Source organism: Cladosporium halotolerans, assembly GCF_011745625.1.
Source record: "Cladosporium halotolerans strain TM138-S3 chromosome Unknown Sca26, whole genome shotgun sequence".
NCBI lineage: Eukaryota > Fungi > Ascomycota > Dothideomycetes > Cladosporiales > Cladosporiaceae > Cladosporium > Cladosporium halotolerans.
Genome location: NW_027191477.1, coordinates 96,027 through 115,345, shown reverse-complemented (window position 1 = coordinate 115,345; position 19,319 = coordinate 96,027). Strand labels below are relative to the sequence as shown.

Sequence of the window (19,319 nt, the reverse complement as noted above, 5' to 3'; positions counted from 1 at the left end):
GAGCTCAGTAGTCACGTGCGGCGCGTCACCGTGCAGCGTTATCTGTACCCTCCCGAGTCGCTTGGCCGCGGTCGGCGTTCAGAAGGCTTGAGTAACCGACTCCGCTGCTGCAGGACACCTTTGGCCGCATATACAGCGACCCACTCTCACTCATGTTCAAGACTGCATTCCGCGCAGTCTCCAGCTCTGCGCGAGTGTCGATCCGGTCTTTCACCACTTCACCTCTCCTGCAACGCCCCGTCGATATGGACCAAGTCAACACAACCGCCCGCCTGCAGCGGCTGCGGGAGCTCATGACCCAGAACAAGGTAGATATCTACAGTACGACCCGCCGCAGCAGCCGCACACGAACGCTGACTGACGCACGCCGCAGTCGTGCCTTCCGAAGATTCTCACCAGTCCGAATACATAGCCCCGAGCGATGCACGCCGCGAGTTCATCTCTGGTTTCTCTGGCTCCGCCGGCACGGCTGTCATCACGCACGACAAGGCCGCGCTGGCCACGGATGGCCGCTACTTCAACCAGGCCAGCAAACAGCTTGACGGTAACTGGACGCTTCTGAAGCAGGGTCTCCAGGATGTTCCGACATGGCAAGACTGGACTGCCGAGCAGGCCGCGGAGGGCTCTGGCAAGAAGATTGTTGGTGCCGATCCGACGACACTGACCGCGCCTGATGCGCGGAAGCTGGCCGAGAAGATCAAGAAGAAGGGTGGACAAGACTTGATCGCGATTGCGGAGAACCTTGTCGATAAGGTCTGGGGGCAAGACAGGCCTGCACGACCAAATGAGCCGGTCAAGGTTCATCCTCAGAAGTATGCTGGCAAGCCTTTCCAAGAGAAGGTGGAGGAGCTTCGGAAAGAGATGGAGAAGAAGAAGGTCGCCGGTTTTGTGGTCAGCATGCTCGATGAGATCGCCTGGCTGTTCAACCTTCGCGGCAACGACATCCCTTACAACCCGGTTTTCTTCGCCTACGCGGTCATCACGCCTTCCGCAGTCACGCTGTACATCGATGAGTCCAAGCTGCCTGAGGATGCCAAGTCGCATCTCTCTGGAGTCACTCTCCGCCCTTACGAAGATATCTTCTCAGACATCACCGCATTGTCATCATCTGCCGCGTCAAGCTCTGCCGCTCAAAAGTACCTCATTTCAACAAAAGCCTCTTGGGCCCTATCTTCAGCACTCGGCGGTCCGGACAAGGTCGAGGAGGTCCGCTCTCCAGTCGGTGACGCCAAAGCAGTCAAGAACGCCACTGAGCTCGAAGGTATGCGCCAATGCCACATCCGCGACGGCGCTGCCCTGACCGAATACTTCGCCTGGCTCGAGCACGAGCTCATCGAGAAGAAATCCACACTCGATGAAGTGCAAGCATCCGACAAACTCGAAGCCATCCGAAGCAAGCACGACAAATTTGCCGGCCTCAGCTTCGACACCATCTCCTCCACCGGTCCCAACGCCGCCGTCATCCACTACAAGGCCGAGCCCGGCAACTGCTCCATCATCGACCCCGCCAAAGTCTACCTCTGCGACTCCGGCGCGCAATACTTTGACGGCACAACCGACACGACCCGCACCCTGCACTTCGGCGACCCCACGCCTCAAGAACGCGAATCCTATACCCTCGTCCTGAAAGGCCATATCGCGCTCGAGCAGATCCGCTTCCCCAAGGGCACCTCCGGATTCGCCATCGACGCCCTCGCCCGCCAGCACCTCTGGCACTACGGTCTGGACTACCGCCACGGCACAGGACACGGCATCGGCTCTTTCTTGAACGTCCACGAAGGTCCCATCGGCATCGGCACGCGCGTGCAGTACTCTGAGGTCCCTCTCGCGCCGGGCAACGTCATCAGCAACGAGCCTGGGTACTACGAAGACGGCAACTACGGCATTCGGATTGAGAACGTGATTGTTGTCACCGAGGCACAGACCAAGTACCGGTTTGGCGATAAGCCGTATCTGGGTTTCGAGCACGTTACCATGGTGCCCATGTGCCGGAAGCTGGTCGATGTGACGCTGTTGAGTGGGGGCGAGAGGGAGTGGTTGAATGCTTACCACAAGGAGGTTTTGGAGAAGACGGTCGGTTTCTTTGAGGGAGACGAGTTGACCAAGAAGTGGTTGGAGAGGGAATGTGCACCGTATTAGATAGGAAGAATGGCCTCTCGAGTCTTTAGAAGGAGGTGGAGAAAGCTGTTTTCAATAGAAGCATTGTGAATACCATTAGACGTTTCGACTCTATCGATCTGAAACAGTTCCTGAGTGGTTTCTGAAATCGCGCATCGTCAGACTGTTCATCCCATTCGGTGAGGGCAAAGCAACAAACGTTGCTTACCAGAGGTGTACAGAGCGATAAATATAGCGACCATTGGATATGCCGCGGCAGTCCGAAGCTCTCACCCTCGCGTGACGTCAGCAACAACGACCACGAGCACCAAAGTCCGAACGCCAATGGCCAGCACTGCACGTCGCTAATACCGAACAACCTACACCCTCTCTTTTCCTCCTACTCCAAAATACAGCTACACCTAACCCTCCCAGACCCTGAAGAAATCCCACGAACACATCCATACACCTCACCCGCCCAAAATGTCCCTCCTCCTCCACCGGCCCCTCCTCACCTGCTCGACCGCCGCCCTCGGCCTCAGCGGCGCCACCTTCGCTTTCCTCTCCCACCAGCGCCGGAACCCCCTGCGCCTCGACTCCGCCGTCCCAAGCACCAGCCAGGATTTCAGCTCGTCCTCCTCGAACCCCAAAAACTGGTCCTTCAACCAGTACCAGCGCGACGCCAAAACCCCCCTCGTGAACAAGCGCGGCGGGCTCAACGCGAAGGCCGTAAGGCAGATCACGACGGGCAGCGTTCTCGGTTCGTTCACATGTGCCCCACCGCCTTTCTACATATCAGCCTAGTCTAACGCGAACAAACCAGGCCTCGTCGCCGGCCTCGCCCTCTCCCTCTTCAGCAAGCCCCTCACGCTGCTCCTCGGCCTCGGCTTCCTGGGCGTGCACACGGCGGAGAAGCGCCTCGGCGTCTCGCTGATCCCCTACGAGACGCTGCAGAAGTACGTCAAGGGCGTGAATCTGAGGAGCGCGGTGCAGGACGATGCGGCGCTGAGGGTTAGCTTTGCGGTTATGGTTGCGCTCACTGGGTTTGCTTCGTTTTAAGAGGGGTTGCGATGTTTGGAGTGCGAGATGGGGGGTTGGGAGGGTTTGGAGCTGGAGCGACGCGTTTGGGAGGAATTGGAAGTATTGAGTGGGGGAAGAGGTGGGATGGGATGGGATTGTACAATATATGGCAGAGGGATGCCCTGCGGGATGATGCTGCGGACAGTGGATATAGTGCGCAAGCAGAGCGTAAAATCTATAAGTAGAATTGAACAGACGCCAGCTTCCCTTGTTAGTGGCCCTTGCCAAAGGGACAGGCTGAAGAAAGCTGGTACGATGCGCCGTGCATGCAATTATTATACAAGTATATGGCTACTTTCGCCGCGAGATCTTGACTCTTTCTTTTTGGTAACACAATCGTCTTGAACAAAACCACAGTCAAAGTCGACGGACCCGCGGCCCTCGACCACGTGGATGGCAGGCTTTTCGGAGGCGTAAAACAAGAACCCGTCTTGTTTTTCGTCCGGCCCTGCTGGCGGACACGTCTCTTCGTCCGTTCCTAGCACGTCCTGTGCTCTATGAGACGTGCCTTAAATATCTGGCGCTTTCCATGCAGCGACGGACACTCGGCGCCAGGCGCAAACCACCACTTCTTCTCCCAGCTCTCTGAATCATGACTTCAGCGAGTCCCTCATGCTCTGCACACTCGCGCTAGTAGGCAACACGCCCTTGCCCTGGTCCTTGCTCTTACTCTGCCACATCTTCGCGACAGCATACACAACACCAGAGACGAAACCGATGAAGATCGCGCTGACGCTAGCGAGCGTGGCGGGCGCATCGAAGAAGACAAGGCCAGAGATCGCGATCGGCAGCTTGTTGAGCGCGCCCACCATGCTGTAGGTCGTGGAGGAGGTGACGCGCACGCACCACGCGGAGCTGTAGGAGATGAAGACGCTGCTGAGGCCGGAGATGATCATGACGGTCAGGACTTTGGTTTCTTGGCCGGGCGGGAAGTTGACGGCGATGTTGGCTGAGGACCAGTTTTCGAGGAAGAGCGAGCAGACGAGCAGGACGGGGATGGAGAGGAGGTTGTTGTAGAACATGGCTGTGAGGGGAGAAGTGTTAGCGGAGAAGCAAATGGGGTGATGGTGCAAAGGAACGTACTGTCAAAGTCCTTGAAGTTGGTCAGCTTGATGCGCTTGCGCATGCCCAGGACGTAGGCCGCGGAGCAGAAGCAGTTGAAAAGCATCCAGACGTAGCCGGCGTTGAGAGTCGCGACCTTGTCTGCGGCCTCGCCTGTGGTGCTGTCGCCGGAGTGGGAGGACAGGGCGTGGGAGATGTCGGCCCAGGCGGCGACGATGGAGCTGAAGACCATGAGACCGAAGCTGAGAAGGGTCATGCTGGTGACGGAGCCGCCAAACCACAGCACCTCGCCGTAAGCGATCAGGATGATGGTCAGGTTCTTGAAGATGGTGTACACGGGGATGCTGAGGAATTGGATGGCCTTGCTGCCGGTGTAGATCATGCCGATGAGCAGCAGGGAGATGGGGAACCACTTGCGCGCCTCGTCGGTGTTGAAGTCGCGGAACTTAGCGATGCCCATGAATTTGAGGGTTTGGATCGCAATGATGCAGACGACGCTCTTTGTTGTTACCCTCCGTCAGCCAAACTATTCCAACCCGACCCTCTAGCAAATGAACCCACCTGGATAGCCAAAAGGAAGAAGTTGAGGTTGAATGTGCCGGTCAGGACGAATTTGTTGGTACATGTCATGAGGATACTGCTGCCGCAGTAGGCCAGAATCGACAAAGGCGGGTTGTTCATGGTGGAGGCAGAGGAGGAGGGCATGGGCGCGGGCTTAGGGGCGGCCTCGAAGGTGTTGTTGGGTTGCCTGTCGCCGAGCTCGATGGTGTGATCTCTCTTCTTGTCGTCGGCCATACTGAACGGGTCCTGCCTCTCGGCGGGCGAGGGCGAGGGTGAAGCGGATGTAAGGGGGGATCTTGCGCCGGCCCAAGGGGAGCGACCGTGACGTCCGAGCGACGAAGAGACGCCGATGAAGGAAGTAATGGTGGTGGCGGGTTGCGCGTGCGCGCGGTATGCGGGAGGAGGTGACGGGAGGGTGTAGCGCAGCGAAAGACGGAATACCAATGTTTCTTGGAACGGCAGCGATGGGGAGGTGAGATGTGTGTAGACGGGCCTGGCAGCCTGAGGGCTCCCGCGAGGCAACGGCTGGGCCAGCTGCGGGCCGAGGGGCTTCGTGTACGTTTATGCAGACGCTTTTCACCACGCCAGCGTCGTAATACTCCAAACACGAGCCAAATTTAGGCGGGCTGACCCCTGCTGAATCTTTTGTTCAATGGGTGATATAATTGTACTTTTTCGAAACATCATTCCTTCGCTTCTACGTGAATATATCGCTTCTTCCAACTTGACAGACAACGACCACAGCCGCTGTGGCCCTGTTTCACAATCTTGGAGAAAAGCCGGCTCCACTCTTTCGATGCGTGGCGCAACGGGATGGCGCCACTAGCTGACCGAAGTGGCGTTTCAACATTTCCAAGGAGACCATCGCTTGCGACGCTTCACGGAAACACCCTGCTGCCATGCTTCTTGGCTGAAATTCTTCCTGTCATGTCTGATCAGATGGCAGTAGTCTTGTGCTTGGTGATGATACCCTGGAAGAGCATGGGCGTCACGCCAAGGCAAGTCTTTCCTACGGCCAGGCCGTGACCTTGCACCCGGCTCGTGTCATCAACGCCACCCTGTGGATATATTTATCGAGCCACCTCCCTCAGATGTAAGCAGTACGACCAAGGTACGATAATAAGCCGGTCCAAAAAGACATCATACGTATCGTCTACCTCCCCAGCCGGCCATTCGCTTAACCTAGGGGCCATCCTCCCTCTCATCGACCTCAAGCCTACTCCCAAGCGGGATAATCCGTGTACCCAACCTCAGGCTCCTCAAACGGTCCATAGAACCTACTCCTGTCGTACGGGTTCAACGCTAGGCCCTCCTTCAGCCTCCTGGGCAGGTCAGGGTTGCTGATGAACCACCGCCCGTACACCAGCCCGTCGTATACCCCGCTGTCCATCGCCTGCGCGGAGTTCTTGTCGTCGAACCCGCCGGCGGAGAAGAAAGGCGTGTCGCCGAAGATGGCGCGGAATGAGGAAAGGTCGACTGTGGACAGGTCCCAGGAGTCGAGGAAGCGTTGTTTCTCAGATGCGCTGAAGATTTGTTCGTAGCGCTGGAGGTGGTGAGGTTAGTGGAATGCTCGAATTGATTTGGGCTGCAAGAGTAAAGACCAGATGAACTCACAGGCTCGACGAAGCTGACGTACGACAACCTCGGATGGTTCTCTTTCAGCTTCCTGCACAGCTCACCCCACGTCTCCAAGCGCTGCTCGGACCGGATCTGATTGAAGAGTCCGAATGGCGTCAGTCGGATGGCCAGGTTCTCTTCGCCAATCGCTTTGCTCAGCTCGTCCATCAACTCAAGCGCAAACGTGCAGCGCTTCTTCGGAGACCCTCCATAGTCGTCCGTCCGCTTGTTGACGTTCGAAGCTAGAAACTGTTCGATCAGATAGCCATTTCCGCCGTGGACTTCTACGCCGTCGAAGCCGCACTCGATCGCCCACTTAGCCGTTCGCACGTAGTCCGCAATCGTCCGCTTGATATCATCGACGCTCATTTCCTTCGGCGGGTGGTCCGCATACCTCAGCGGCTTGCTCGTGTGCGGCGGCGGAAACATGAAGCACTCCTCGGGATCGTCCCAAGGCGTCGCAGAGGCGCTGAGGATCGGCGTACCCGTCATGTGCGGCAGGTTGGCGCGCCCGGAGTGCCACAGCTGCATGTAGGCGACGCCGCCTTTGTCGTGGATCGCCGAGGCGATTTTGGCCCAGCCCGGCTTCTGCTCTTCCAGGAAGAGGCCCGGGACGCCGGGCATGGCGTTTCCCTGGGGTTGGACATGTTAGCTTGCTTGTTCGTGCCTTTCGTAGTTGTCACATGCCAATCAGAATGCAGTCGGGGTCGTATCGCGCAGGCGCCGCACGGAGCCCACTCCGCCCATCCACCGACCAGGAAGGGTGAACGCGGACTCCAGCGATGATCGACCACCACGTCGATCATATGGCAGCGCTCCACTCTCGGTATGACAGCCGTCAAACTCTGCAACCGGCGGGGAGCAGTAATGTCCAACAGTCCCACAGCCGCACAGGAGTCTCATCCGGCTCCAGCCAGCGCACCGCAGGACTGACAGCTGCACGCGCGCCGATCGTCCAACGGCCGGAAGCCGGCGGCGCCCCAGCCGGCGGCGCAGCCTCCCCGAACGGCCACCCGCGCAAGAGCCGTGATGAAAGCGGGAAGGATTTCGCTAGCCCCGTCAGGCAGAACCGCTATCACCACCCTAGGGTCGAACGACTCAACGTCGTCGTGCGGCGCACGTACCTCGAGCGAGGGTGGCACGCCCTCCGTGATCAGCAGGCCGCCGCGCGACGCGCGCTGCGCGTAGTACTCCGCCATCAGGTCGGTGGGCAGCCATGTGCGGTTTGGGTCCGAGGCTGTGCTGGAGGGTTTGAGCGGCGAGCCGCGGTTGCGGGTTAGGGGCGCGAGGATGACTCTGTGCGCGAGGGTGATTTTGCCGTTGGCGATTGTGAGCGGTTCGAAGAGCTTGTTGGTCGCGAGCGAGGGTTGGGGGTTGGGTGCGGCCATGGTTGGGTTGGGAGCGGTGGGCTGGTCGGTGGGAAGCGAGAAGGGGGTTTGGGACGGGGTCGTTGACTCCCTTCTCCTCGAGCCCGGGAGGGTGGGAGTGGTCTTAAATGTTGCCAGTGGACGATTGAGGATGGGACGCAGGGATTGGGCGAGCTCGTCGGCTCTGGTGGTGGGGGATATGAGTTGTCGCGTGCGCCGAGCGCGCGTATAGGCCTACCAGGTGCCGGTGTTTGAGAACCCTGGATGCGCCTCTTACGAGTGCAGTGGAGTACCGGCAGGAGCGAGGGATTGTTGTCTCTTGTCACGTCAGGGATTCTTACTCGATGGCGTGTTTCCACTGCGAGTCTGCATTAGGGTCTGGGCTAGGCGCCATGGAGCCCTACGAGCTTGGTCTCGGTCGCGCTTGGCCTGAGCTGCATAGGCCATAGCGCTGCATTGGATATTGTCCGTTGTTTAACCAGTTACGAGAAGTTGCGCAAGATGTGGCTATCCCTGGTTTTCTGTGATCCGTCGATCTGCTTCCTACTAATATCCTGCTCCTCCCGGTCGATGGACACACCCCGGCATCTGGAGAAGCCCGCCTCGAATCTCAAAGAGCCATCGACCAGGTCAAAGGAGCCATGTCCCAAGCCGTGATGCCGCCGCCTGCGGGCGTTGTGGCTGACCTGCAGAATCCTACGGATGTCATCCGAACCATTAACCTCGTCACCCAAGGCTTGACAATTGGCATTTGCACATTCTTCTTCGCCATTCGAGGGGTACAGAAATTGAGAACGCCTACTCTTCATCTCGCGGTGGACGACTGTGAGTCTCTGTCGGATTGTTATCTTTGGTCGCACGCCGGCTGACCTTTCATAGATCTCACATCGCTATCATGGGTGCTCTTGCTCGGATACTGCATCAGTGGTATACTTCGTATGTTGTTCCAATCCATGACAGGGTGAATTTGACTGAGCTTATCGTCTATAGTCAGCATGCATGGAGGCGGATACCACATCTGGGAAGTGAGCACGGTCTCCTTCGTCAAGTACATGAAGGTACGTGGTGCAGACTTCCAGATCTAACCGTTCTACTCACTGACTCCACTCCAACAGGCTATGTACGCTGCAACGATCTTCTACGCATTGATGACACTCTTCATCAAGCTCAGCCTCCTCTCATTAATCGCGCGAGTCTTCGCACCATACAAGAACAAGGTCCTAGGCATTTACGCGCTGGGCGGTCTCCTGACCATCTACTACATCATCGGTTTGATCCTGAAGATTCGAATCTGCTCGCCCATCTCGGCCTATTGGCACAGTCACACGGAGAAGTGTTTGAATCAGTCTGCTCTCATCACCGCCGACTCGATCATCAGCACGGTGACCGACGCGATCATCTTGCTTCTGCCGCTACCACTGACGTGGTCGCTACAAATCCCGCAAAAGAAGAAGATCCGTGTTGGCCTCATGCTCGCAGTCGGAGGTCTTGCGACTGCTTTCAGTGCGTGGCGTCTGCACCTTATCCTCACAGACGGCGATTCGCCGGACTTCACAATTCTCTTCGTCCAAGTCGTCTTGTCCGGGTAAGGCCGCGAATCTCAAGAACGGAGACAAATCCCAAGCTGACTTATCACAGCAACGCTGAAGCCGGCATTGCCTTGATCTGTTGCTGCCTGCCCGCAGCGGTAGGGCAGTTCAAATTCTTCCGCGATCGCGCATACGGGTCCTCGCGCTCTGCCGAGCGCCGCGAGACGGCATCCAACGGCAGCAACCTCAGGAGCTTTGCATCACGCCATGGGCTCGTCAGGTCCAAGAACCCGAACGGCACGCAGACGGCGACAGACGAAGTGGAATTGGTGCCGCACGCTCAGGGCAACTCCGTGTCGATATCCGGCGAGAAGAGCACGGCGCAGTCGGATGGTATCATGCGCAAGGTCGAAGTCACACACGCGGTGAGCTATGCCGCCGACGGTGACTCGGACGGGATCAGCAGGTCCGAGAGCAAGGCTGAAAGCCAATGAGCTGGTACTGTCTTTGTTTCCTTTTCTTTTGTCCTGATAAGCGAAGGATGTCGTCGGGCGGCGGAACGATCGCCGATGCTATTGGAGGGTGTAATGTATACAGAAGTGCGGCGGCATATAGTCCGAAGCTATAATATATCCTGCGTATAAGCGAAATAGGGCAGTGGACGTGGCCTTAGCGAGGGCTCGGTATGGCGGAGACGACGATGAGGTTGAGACGGCGATGATCCATGCAGGGACGTCGTTAGGGCCGCAGGCGGCTGGCGGCAAGCCACTCCCCGTCTGCTGGCGCCGGACAAGGCGCTCGTCCCGCCTGATAGCCTGGCAGCTGAGAGCCTAAGGCAACACGCGGCTGCACGCGCGCGGTGCCCTGTCTCAAATTCCGACTTCCCAAAACAGCAGCTCGTCTGGCCTCACGTGCATCGCCACGCGTAATTGTAGACGCAAGTGAAACAGATACCAAGCTCAGCTACGCCACAATGCCTCCTCTCGACTCTCAGGTAGCCAAGGTGCTGGACAGGCAGCAGCCAACAGACTCTGACGACGAGGACGCCCTGATCGCCGAGCTGGAAGAGGACTCCGACAATGCCACCTTCGCCGCCATGCGTGAGCAGCGTCTGCAGCAATTACACGCCGAGCTCAACCGCGCCAAGATCCAAAAGGAAGCGTCTTACGGCACCTACCAGGAGATCAAGGACGAGAAGCAGCTGATGGACATCACGACCGGCAGCAAGTATTGCGTTGTCCACTTCATGAAGCCGGATTTCAACCGCTGCCGCATCATGGACGAGAAGCTAGGGCCCATTGCTGAGAAGCACTATGAGACGAGGATTGTCAGCATCAATGTAGAGAATGCTTCTTTCCTGGTCGTCAAGCTGGGCATTCAGGTGCTGCCTTGCGTTCTGGCTTTCATTGATGGTGTTGGCGTTGATCGTATCATTGGATTCGAGGGTCTGGGTACCAAGCCGGACTCTTTCAAGCTGGCCCAGCTGGAAGACCGTCTGCTTGACTGCGGTGTCCTGGAGAGAGCCAAAATCACAGAGACTGACGAGAGAATGCGGAGGCAACAGAAGATCAGGCCTGAGGAAGACAATGATGACGATGAATGGGAATAGGGGGTTGGTGGCACCTATTCTCGCCTGCGCTGCTAATAATGGCGTCTCGAGCAACGCTGGAAGTGCCTACACAAGATGAAGCCGCTGGCTCAACCACCACGGCCAAAAACAGCGTCCCGATCAAGACATCTGAGGCTCATCAACTGCCTCCCCAGTTTTCTCAAACCAAGTCCCATCCGGCAGCACATCATCTCCTTCTCCCTGCTTTTCGCCAATTTCGGAGCCACACCACCATTCTCTCTCTGGATTCCGCCAAACGCAATGATTCTTCAGCCACCAGTCAACAACTTCTCCATCGACAAAACTTGCCTTCTGCATTCCCGCCTCTTCTCCTTTCAGCCGCACTGAGCACTTCGGACCTCCCGCAATACCTTTACCGCAGGCGAAATCCCTCTGGTCCTCCATCACTCGCCTTTGGTGCGTCACGCTCCACACGACGCCAGCCACGATCAGCGCACTACCGACGAGAATCACCATGCCAAGCACCACGTGCAGTAGTCGGTCCCGCTTGCACCGCGACATGAATGAGGGCCGCCTGTTATCCTCGCCGCCACCCGCTGGAATAGACTCAGCATCTCTCCCCCATGTCGACTCGTCCCCATCCGCAGACTCATCACCACCCGCCGTCGCGCGTATCCGTGGATCATAGAAGATCGACCACGAGCGTGATTGGAAGAACGACGCAGCACTGCTCTTGCGCCGTGCCGCAACTTGCTCCTGCTCTCGCCCTCGTGGCGGAGACTTCTCAGACGGTGCTACGAGGCTATCGGCTCTCTTTTTCGCCGCTTCGCTTTCCTCCGCAGGCCTCCCGTAGTCGCCCCCAGCCGTCCCTCTGAACGTCGGATCAGTGAATCGAATTGTCGGGTTGCGCGCAGGTCTCGCGATAGATGCGGTGTGAGGTCTGCTCACTGGCGGTCTGTTGAGAGTCTGTCGGGGGACTGCGGCTGATGGCCGAGACTGGAAGGTGGATTAGAAAAAACGCGGAATCGGATGAGGTTTTCGCAAGCACCGAGACTCACTGGCTGCATCATCGCCGCCGCCACGCTTTGCTTGCGGCGGTCTTGCCGCATTCGCGCGAGGCCTTCGGCGTCCATTGTGTTGCATTTGCCACGTCGTCTTATTTCGTTGAGATTTAGATGGGGGAGGAACAGAACGGTCGGGGCGGTATCGAGATTAGAGTACGTATAAATAGACTTGTCTTCAATTGGAGATGGCATCGTATGAGGACAATTTATAATCTGATATGTAGGTAAGGTCATTGGGTTGCGGTGACGATCGCTGTTCGTTGCAGTGTGGATGCTGCCATAGGTCAGCAACTGGGAATGTTACGCAGGTGTTGTGTATTTCTCGTCATCTCACAGCACTTCGTTCATGTAGTACCTGAGGGTGACCCTCGTATCTTGCCATAATAGCGCAAAATACGCACGCTCACTATTACTCGGTATTCGTGTCGTTTTTCCTCTTGCGTGGCGAGGATATGTCAGGGATCTGAACTTCGGAATTCAACACTCTGCCGACCACGTGAAAGTATCTACGCGTTGCGACGGAGCGGTGCTGATCCCGATGAACCTACTTGTCACAAAACATTCCATGGATGATGTTTTCATTTGAACTCTGGTCAATGACCATGTGCTACGGAGAAAGAGAAGCAAGTGAAGAGACCATTCGCAAACCACTGATCAGCTCACGGGCGAGACTAGGGTATGCCTCTAGCCCATCAGCTCCTGATCAATCAAGTCCCATGGTCCCATGATCCCAATGAAATCAAAATTCCAAGAAACACCAATCTGAAAGGTCGAAAATTTGGAGCCCGTGAAGCCGTGACCGGAAACCCAACCACACCAAACTCCAAGAGAGTCCAGAGCGGAAGAAAAACAATTTGAAACCCATGTAGGCCGCAGCAGAGGGAAGCGAAGCCAAGGTATGCCACCTAGCTCTTCACTTCCTATTGCAGCCATGACAGCCAGTTCAGGAAAAAAAAAATGCATAAACTCCATGTCGGGAGACGAAACGATCAGAAACACTCCACAAGCCACTCGCACTTGATCGAAGCCAAGGTATGTGCCTAGCCCTCCGAGCACCACTCAAGCATGGCCGTCAGCCAAGCAGAAAACAAAACGGAAAGGGTCCAGAAACTCCAGTCTGAAGAGCAGCAACATCTGCTGTTGTTGCGATAATCATCAACATCATTCATTCATTCATTCAGCCATCATCAGCGCCGCCGTCAGCCCATGATGAATCTCTTGGCGCGCTGTTTGGCCTTCTCTTCGTCTCCGACAACTTTCTTAGCCGCAGTCCTCCTCTCGTGCCTCTTCCTATCGGCTTCGCGAGCCTTCGGATCCGTCTTCCTAGCGACGCCCTTCTTTGGCTTGATGTCGCTGGAGGCGTCGGTGGGAGAGCCGGGAGTGGGAGAACTATCTCTGCTGGTAGAGACAGTTGAGCGGAGGGATGTAGAGATCGGTTCGTTCGCTTCGTCGTCTTCGACTTGCTCATTGTTATCGACTTCAGAATCAACGTCGGATTCAGGCTGGGCTTCCTCCGGAGCCGCAGATTCGACTTCGTTGGAGACTTTTGAAGCAGGGTCCGGGGACTGCAGTGGGCTCTGAACAGGCGGCGTACTCACAGCTCTGGTGGCTTTGGCGGCTCTCGCAGCTTTCAGCCTCGCCAGCGCCTCCGCCTTCGCCACTTGCGGATCCAAGACATCATCGTCGTCATCTTCGTCAGAGCTCTCCTCGGACGAGGACTCATGAGCTTCTTCGACTTTGCTGCGCTTCTTCGGGCGATCATCCTCAGTGATAGGCTCCTTGGACTCAGCAGCACTGAGCTTTCTCTTGTCCTTTGCTAGCGGCGTATGAGGGCTCTCTTCACGGTTGGCTGCTGGAGAGGCTGAAGTGATGACAGTTTTTGAGCTCTTCGGCTTTGGAGTGGTCTGCGAAGACTTGTTGGTAGCACCTGTCGTCTTCGGGACAGTGGTATTGCCCGAATCCTTGTGCTGATAGCCAGATTCAGTCTTGTTTCGCTTCTTTGGCGGAGTATCCTTGTTGTCAGCCTCCGACTCAGAAGCGTCGTCAATTGTTCTCTTGCTCCTGCTCTTGGCTTCGGGCGTCTGAGACTTTGTCACTTTGTGGGAGGTGGCAGTGGCTACGATCTTCGAGCTCATCGGCTCTGGAGTCTTCTTCTGGGAGCTACCGACCGCAGTGGTGGTCTGCGGATCAGCGAATATGGTATCTGAGCCGTCCAGCTGATCGTCGGCTTTGGTCTTGCTGCGCTTCTTTGGAGTGGTCTCCTGAGTGTCATTCTCTGGCTGCGAGTCATCGTGCTTCCTCTTGCTCTTGGGCTTTGGTGTTTTAACCGCTGAAGTGGCGGTGATGGTGCCGCTTGAGCTCTTCGGCTCCGAGATATTCTTACTAGGCTTGCTGGCATTGTGGGTGGTCTTCGGATCAGAAGTGTCAGGTGCGCTCTGCTGCTGCTCTTGGGTGGTTGCGGAAGGGGCCTGGGCCGACTTTTTGGACGTCATAGTGCTCGAGGTGGTTTCACCGCTAACAGCCTTATGCTGCTTTTGCGGGATGCCAGTTAAGCTCTGAGCTGCCTTCTTGAGAGTCGAAGCGTTCGAGTCCAGTTCACTGCCAGTAGCCTTTAGCTGCTTTGTGGCGGTGTTGGTCGATTCCTTCAAGCTCTCCTTTGGCTGAGATTGTGTTCTATCAGACGGCGGCGCCGACTTGTTGCCACCCTTGAGGCCTTCTGAGACCTTGATGATCTGTCCTTCCTTCTCTTTCTGCGACAGCTGAGTCTTCTCCGGCATCACTGACTTCTGACCAGCATCCTCGCTTCCAGGCACTCTGGCAAAATCCTTGTGCGACACTCCGGTTAGCGAAGACGCCTTTGCCTCGGTCTCGGGAGCCTCGACCGGCTTTCTGGGAATCTTCACGAACTTGGCCTTGAAGCCCTTCAGAGACGACTTCTCAACAAAGTCACGTGTCCCGGATGCGGCGCCGTTTGCGATCTCTTCGGAGCTCTTCGAAGGAGAGTCCTTGGTCGTCTGCTTTGCAGCCTCTGCAGTAGCGTTTTGTTGATCGAAAGATAGGTTCTTCTCAGGAGACTCCGCGGTGGTTCCGTCGTAGGCATCGACAGTCGGCTTTTGCTGCGTGGTAGAGACCTCAGCTGGCTTCGTTGAGATGCGCGCAGTTTTCGAGACAGGGACTGGGTTCTGAGTAGCTGCCTGCTGCTCCTTCGGGGATTGAGCAACATTGGTAGCCACAGTCTGCTTCGGCGTAGAAGGCTGCTTTGGAGAAGCAGGCGAGGGAGACGATGACACCATGGCAGTCAGATTCCCAAGCGCCGCCATCTTCGAAGCCACAACCTCCTTCGGCTGGTTGAACTCATCCTGCTCTGCATTCTCCTCCACGCGCTTCTTCTGCTCGTCAAGGTATTCCTGTAGCCAGTTCTTGTTCTCCGGCACTTTGATCGGCTCAGGCACTTTCGGTTTCACCAGCGTCGATGGTCCAATAGCGGACTCGACACTGCCGGTTCCGTAGCGTTTGAAGTCGGGGAGTGTGATGTTGCCGCTGATATCGTGAGCATGAGCCATGCGTTCATTCTCGTACTTGTCGCGTGCCGCTTTGCTGTTGAAATGCTTGAGTGCTCCGGCGATCTTGGGCGCCGGCTTGGGTGCTACCTTCCTCTTCTTCGGCTGAGTCTGCTTTTTTGGCTTAGGCTCGTCGTCGGGAAGTAGGATACGCGCAGGCTTCTTCTTAGGAGCAGCAGCAGCAGTGGTCGCACGGCGGGCAGCAGTATTCACCGGCGCCGCGTCGTTGTCCGATTCAAGGTTGTGAACTTGACTGAGAGGCGATGCAGGGAGCCTTCTGCGAGGTGTGGCGATGGGTCGATCGCTGCCGACGTGTTGATTCTTCGAGGGATCAGCCGGAGATGCTCCACGACGGGTTCTTGATCTGCTCGTCACGGCAGCGTTGACGGTAGAGGTCTCTTCGTCGTCATGATCAAGCTGCTCGTCGGTGGCCAGAAAGGTCTCACGCTGCTTGATCGCTTCCTCGATTGAGGTTGAGCACTTGTGAGTAGACCTCTCTTGAGGCTGGGTGGTATCCTTTGATGTTACCTTGCGGTACTTCATGCTTTCATTAGGGTCGCGGTCTTGCAGCCGCGGCCTCTTGCCGTTACTGTTGGGGTTGGAAGACATGGTGATGAATGTTCTTGGAGCCGAGAAGAGTGTGGAGTGACAGGCAAGCCAGGGTGAGGAGTGCCTCGTTTTGATGCTGCTGTGTGTTGCAGGGATTCAAGGCAGGATGTGTTGGTCGTTGTTGCTGGTGGTGGGTTGGTGAGAAGTGGAGGCGGCGTTTGCGTCGAGTCGGGAGCACTATGAATATTGAACGCGCCGCTGAGAATAGATTCACTAACGTTGCGCGCAGGCGGGAGGGCAGTCGCGCGTCTTGGCTTTCACTTGTCAGTGAAGTATGGTGATTACGACATCTGCGAGACCTGCAGCTCCTTAAGCCGAGAGCTCGATATTCACTATCTTCACCTGCTTCGTCTCTTTGTTCTAGACTATCCGCAATGCAAGTGAATTCGTATAATAACAAGGTGGCTGGATCTTACCGAATGGAAGTGGAAACACTACTACGATTAAGTACTTGGTCTTCTAGCTTCAAGGGTCTCCCAATTGACCGGCGATCGATTTACGGGAACGTCCAAATCTTTGACCATCTGCGAAGGCCATCGCGCGTGGTTCTTACAGGGAAAGCTGGACAGAGTCATCGCAGCAAACATAGCGTCTTTGAGACGCTTTACGATCAAAGTGAGATCTGCGTACCAACATCGTTTCTGATTATCTTCATTCGAGAAACTCTGCTTGCTTTTCCTCGTCATGCTTAAATCCTGTCGCGATTACCTGATCGGTGTGGGACGGGGCTCGAGCATTGTCAAAGCAATTGTGACTACTGTGTCTTTGTGAAGTCAGCTCGACAGGTTTTCAACAGATTTAGCGGTCCTGGTATGCGCTTGACTAACATACTGCAATGTTCTGGTATGATCACTTACACACGCAACACGCCGAGAAAATAGACGCAGTTTTCGAAGTGGCATGGGAAATCCGGACTATGATACGATCATCGCGGACGTACCAATCTAGGTGCATGCTGTGAGATGTTCATCAGAGGCGTAGCAGATCACACATTAATCTGGAATTTTCGTAAGGATTCATTTGCTTTGATGTATTCCGTCAGTGCCTAGTCAAGCAACGCTTGTGATAACGGTCGTGACTGAAGGCATATCGGTCTCGCGCGGTGTCGGCTACCTGCCGATGTCTGCGTACTCGTTCTTGGCCTTTGCTTGACTTTGTGGAATCGATTTCCGGTCCTCTTCTCAACGGATCTAAAAAACTGATTGATGCGTAAAATATTCCGTCGGGCCGCAGTAGGTCCGCACAGTTGGGATCCCTTTTCATCTCGTAGTATGCAGATGCCGGCGTCAGATACTAGGAAATTCGGTGGCGCCGGAAGATTATAGCCCTTGGCTGTCGGTGCAATGAAGCAGGGAAATATTCTTTGGAGAGATCGTCACATGCCGAGACGTCGCTAGTGGTCACGACGTTTGACCAAGGTTGGTGCCATGCCTGATGTCTTGCGCTTCTGCTCGCCTTTCCCGTGAGAAGCACGAAAATCGGTAGATCTTCAGCCAACACTCATAGACGGAGACAATGCTTCAGCCAAGCCGACCTTCCTTCTCGCTCGGCTGATCAGATCCCGCCACTCTTCAGGACACCCCCTCAGGGCAGTCGAACATTCGTCTACGAGCGCCTTGCCGGCGCTCCCAATCCACCACTTGTGAGAGACGAGATCCAACAGCGTACCATAGCACAGTGTATTCAGCAGCGCCAACGGCTCGCCCTCCTGGAGCAGTGTTGCAAAGTTTTCGCCCAACACGGGACCAAACGCCATCAGCTCCTCGAGTGAACCGCTCACACAGAACGTCTCAATAGCTTTGCGCATGAGCTCCACACTCTGTCGATACAGTGGTTTGGCCTCCAATTGGCCATCTGCAGGCGAGCGAGGGCTGTCAGACTGCTCGACGAGCGTTTCTAGCTGGGCTATGAAGGAAACTAGTTCCTTATCGATCTTTCCGTGCGGCTTTACAGGCGGGGGAGCGGTGCCTAGGTTCATCCCCCCTCTGAGGCTCGAGGCGATGTCCATGATGGCTCTTGTGCCTCGCCAAAGCTGGGCAAGCGCTATTTCCATGCTGATGAAGCGCTTGCCAATAGGCACGTCGGGAAATGCGGGACAGGAGGGTGAGTGCTGGGTTACGACGGTCATGGCCATGGTGACCACCCCCGCGAGTGCGGAAAACCAAAAGAGGGCGTAGAGTTCGCGAGGTTCCGGATCGTCTTCGCTGAGATGGACGTCCTGCAGCACGGGCGCGACGCGTGCCATCCCACGGTCCCGGAAGTGCACGGCGGCTGAGACGTAGTAATCCGCTGTCGAGGGATCGTCTTGACTCTGCGAGGCGAGGTGGAGGGCTGTGAAAGAGAATATGGCGTCCAAGAGATATTCATGGTTGAGTGCAGACCGCGGCAGGTCGATGGTCAGGAGAGGCTGCGCGTCCGGGCGATCATAAGCCATGCTCTTGTAGGTTATGGTGGTCCATTGCTGCATGAGCTCAAGCTCGAGCAAGTGGCGGGAATGCTGCTCTTGGGAGCAGTCGTGAGGCGTGCCATGGCTGTTGGAGCTTGGAGAGTCCTGCTCAGCTGGGCTGGTGAGAAAAGAGCATTTCTCGCCTCGCTTGACGCAGCGCGTGCAGGCTGGTGTCTGTTCGTCGCACTGTGGCGTGGGATGCCGGGTCAGCCATGGCATAGAACAAGTCCAGAACGGGCGGCGGGAGTGATGATCTCAAAGTTCACCGAGTAGCAATGTTGGCGAGCGCGTCAGGGACCGCAGGCGGCAGGCAAACAGGGCGCTTATTGGTGTAGGGGAAATGTAGACAGACGGCAGGGGGGACACTCACCTTGACTCTGCGGACTTTGCACTGCTGGCAGCCGAGGCGGCTCTTTGCATGCGACCTGCGCATAGGCATGGCAGGCAAGCGATTGCGGCGCGTCTGGCACTGGCTAATACCGTACCCTAAGCCTGAACGCCCGACGTTTGAGCATACGAAGAGATACGAGGGTGCGGTCAGAAGTTAGTCGGCGGAGCTGGCCCGCAAAACCTTGATCGCGCCTTGCACCACCTCCTTAACCGGCCGTTTCTATAAGGCGTCTGAGACATGGTCCGGACCGCACAGGATCGCCCGACAACGTCATTTCTTAGGCATACGGTGTTTTTAAGATACATGATCTTCAAGGAGAGGGCAATTATCACCGTTGCCGCAGTTGCTAACGTTCTCAGATTCCGG

The 19,319-nt window shown here is 56.4% G+C and overlaps 7 protein-coding genes across 7 annotated transcripts; 4 read left to right on the top strand and 3 right to left on the bottom strand.

The window, feature by feature from the left end:
• Window positions 1-134: 134 nt before the first annotated feature.
• Window positions 135-2,232, top strand: WHR41_06300 (uncharacterized protein). Its single transcript, XM_069374905.1, has 2 exons — window positions 135-321; window positions 374-2,232. The coding sequence occupies exons 1-2, from the start codon at window positions 153-155 to the stop codon at window positions 2,137-2,139; spliced, it is 1,935 nt and encodes a 644-aa protein (XP_069227507.1). The 5' UTR covers window positions 135-152; the 3' UTR covers window positions 2,140-2,232.
• A 249-nt stretch (window positions 2,233-2,481) lies between these two features.
• WHR41_06299 (uncharacterized protein) lies at window positions 2,482-3,471 on the top strand. The gene is made up of 2 exons (XM_069374904.1): window positions 2,482-2,857; window positions 2,921-3,471. The coding sequence occupies exons 1-2, from the start codon at window positions 2,581-2,583 to the stop codon at window positions 3,154-3,156; spliced, it is 513 nt and encodes a 170-aa protein (XP_069227502.1). The 5' UTR covers window positions 2,482-2,580; the 3' UTR covers window positions 3,157-3,471.
• On the bottom strand, window positions 3,434-5,286 carry gmt1 (GDP-mannose transporter). Its single transcript, XM_069374903.1, has 3 exons — window positions 4,801-5,286; window positions 4,261-4,738; window positions 3,434-4,201 (listed from the first exon to the last, which is right to left on the bottom strand). Exons 1-3 carry the CDS (start codon window positions 5,032-5,034, stop codon window positions 3,768-3,770), a joined length of 1,146 nt encoding a protein of 381 aa, XP_069227503.1. The 5' UTR covers window positions 5,035-5,286; the 3' UTR covers window positions 3,434-3,767.
• Window positions 5,287-5,431: 145 nt separating this feature from the next.
• Window positions 5,432-8,098, bottom strand: WHR41_06297 (uncharacterized protein). Its single transcript, XM_069374902.1, has 3 exons — window positions 7,542-8,098; window positions 6,415-7,050; window positions 5,432-6,343 (listed from the first exon to the last, which is right to left on the bottom strand). Exons 1-3 carry the CDS (start codon window positions 7,803-7,805, stop codon window positions 6,017-6,019), a joined length of 1,227 nt encoding a protein of 408 aa, XP_069227496.1. The 5' UTR covers window positions 7,806-8,098; the 3' UTR covers window positions 5,432-6,016.
• WHR41_06296 (uncharacterized protein) lies at window positions 7,862-9,965 on the top strand. Its single transcript, XM_069374901.1, has 5 exons — window positions 7,862-8,609; window positions 8,664-8,720; window positions 8,775-8,842; window positions 8,900-9,369; window positions 9,423-9,965. The coding sequence occupies exons 1-5, from the start codon at window positions 8,426-8,428 to the stop codon at window positions 9,805-9,807; spliced, it is 1,164 nt and encodes a 387-aa protein (XP_069227497.1). The 5' UTR covers window positions 7,862-8,425; the 3' UTR covers window positions 9,808-9,965.
• Window positions 9,966-10,286: 321 nt separating this feature from the next.
• WHR41_06295 (uncharacterized protein) lies at window positions 10,287-10,922 on the top strand (the record flags this gene model as incomplete). Its single annotated transcript, XM_069374900.1, has 1 exon — window positions 10,287-10,922. The coding sequence occupies one exon, from the start codon at window positions 10,287-10,289 to the stop codon at window positions 10,920-10,922; it is 636 nt and encodes a 211-aa protein (XP_069227494.1).
• Window positions 10,923-17,605: 6,683 nt separating this feature from the next.
• Window positions 17,606-19,041, bottom strand: WHR41_06294 (uncharacterized protein; the record flags this gene model as incomplete). Its single annotated transcript, XM_069374899.1, has 2 exons — window positions 18,933-19,041; window positions 17,606-18,748 (listed from the first exon to the last, which is right to left on the bottom strand). Exons 1-2 carry the CDS (start codon window positions 18,999-19,001, stop codon window positions 17,606-17,608), a joined length of 1,212 nt encoding a protein of 403 aa, XP_069227495.1. The 5' UTR covers window positions 19,002-19,041.
• Between the last annotated feature and the right edge of the window lie 278 nt (window positions 19,042-19,319).

What these genes read in the sequence shown, in the direction of transcription:
- WHR41_06300 (XM_069374905.1), top strand. Translation starts at nt 153, where the DNA reads ATGTTCAAGACTGCATTCCGCGCAGTCTCCAGCTCTGCGCGAGTGTCG. An exon ending in GAACAAGGTAGATATCTACA is followed by an intron (nt 322 to 373) that starts GTACGACCCGCC and finishes CGCACGCCGCAG; the next exon opens with TCGTGCCTTCCGAAGATTCT.
- WHR41_06299 (XM_069374904.1), top strand. Translation starts at nt 2,581, where the DNA reads ATGTCCCTCCTCCTCCACCGGCCCCTCCTCACCTGCTCGACCGCCGCC. An exon ending in CACGACGGGCAGCGTTCTCG is followed by an intron (nt 2,858 to 2,920) that starts GTTCGTTCACAT and finishes CGAACAAACCAG; the next exon opens with GCCTCGTCGCCGGCCTCGCC.
- gmt1 (XM_069374903.1), bottom strand. Translation starts at nt 5,034, where the DNA reads ATGGCCGACGACAAGAAGAGAGATCACACCATCGAGCTCGGCGACAGG. An exon ending in TCTTCCTTTTGGCTATCCAG is followed by an intron (nt 4,739 to 4,800) that starts GTGGGTTCATTT and finishes GTAACAACAAAG; the next exon opens with AGCGTCGTCTGCATCATTGC. An exon ending in CAACTTCAAGGACTTTGACA is followed by an intron (nt 4,202 to 4,260) that starts GTACGTTCCTTT and finishes CTCCCCTCACAG; the next exon opens with CCATGTTCTACAACAACCTC.
- WHR41_06297 (XM_069374902.1), bottom strand. Translation starts at nt 7,805, where the DNA reads ATGGCCGCACCCAACCCCCAACCCTCGCTCGCGACCAACAAGCTCTTC. An exon ending in GCGTGCCACCCTCGCTCGAG is followed by an intron (nt 7,051 to 7,541) that starts GTACGTGCGCCG and finishes GTCCAACCCCAG; the next exon opens with GGAAACGCCATGCCCGGCGT. An exon ending in ACGTCAGCTTCGTCGAGCCT is followed by an intron (nt 6,344 to 6,414) that starts GTGAGTTCATCT and finishes CACCACCTCCAG; the next exon opens with CGCTACGAACAAATCTTCAG.
- WHR41_06296 (XM_069374901.1), top strand. Translation starts at nt 8,426, where the DNA reads ATGTCCCAAGCCGTGATGCCGCCGCCTGCGGGCGTTGTGGCTGACCTG. An exon ending in CCTTCGTCAAGTACATGAAG is followed by an intron (nt 8,843 to 8,899) that starts GTACGTGGTGCA and finishes CCACTCCAACAG; the next exon opens with GCTATGTACGCTGCAACGAT. An exon ending in GTCCAAGTCGTCTTGTCCGG is followed by an intron (nt 9,370 to 9,422) that starts GTAAGGCCGCGA and finishes GACTTATCACAG; the next exon opens with CAACGCTGAAGCCGGCATTG.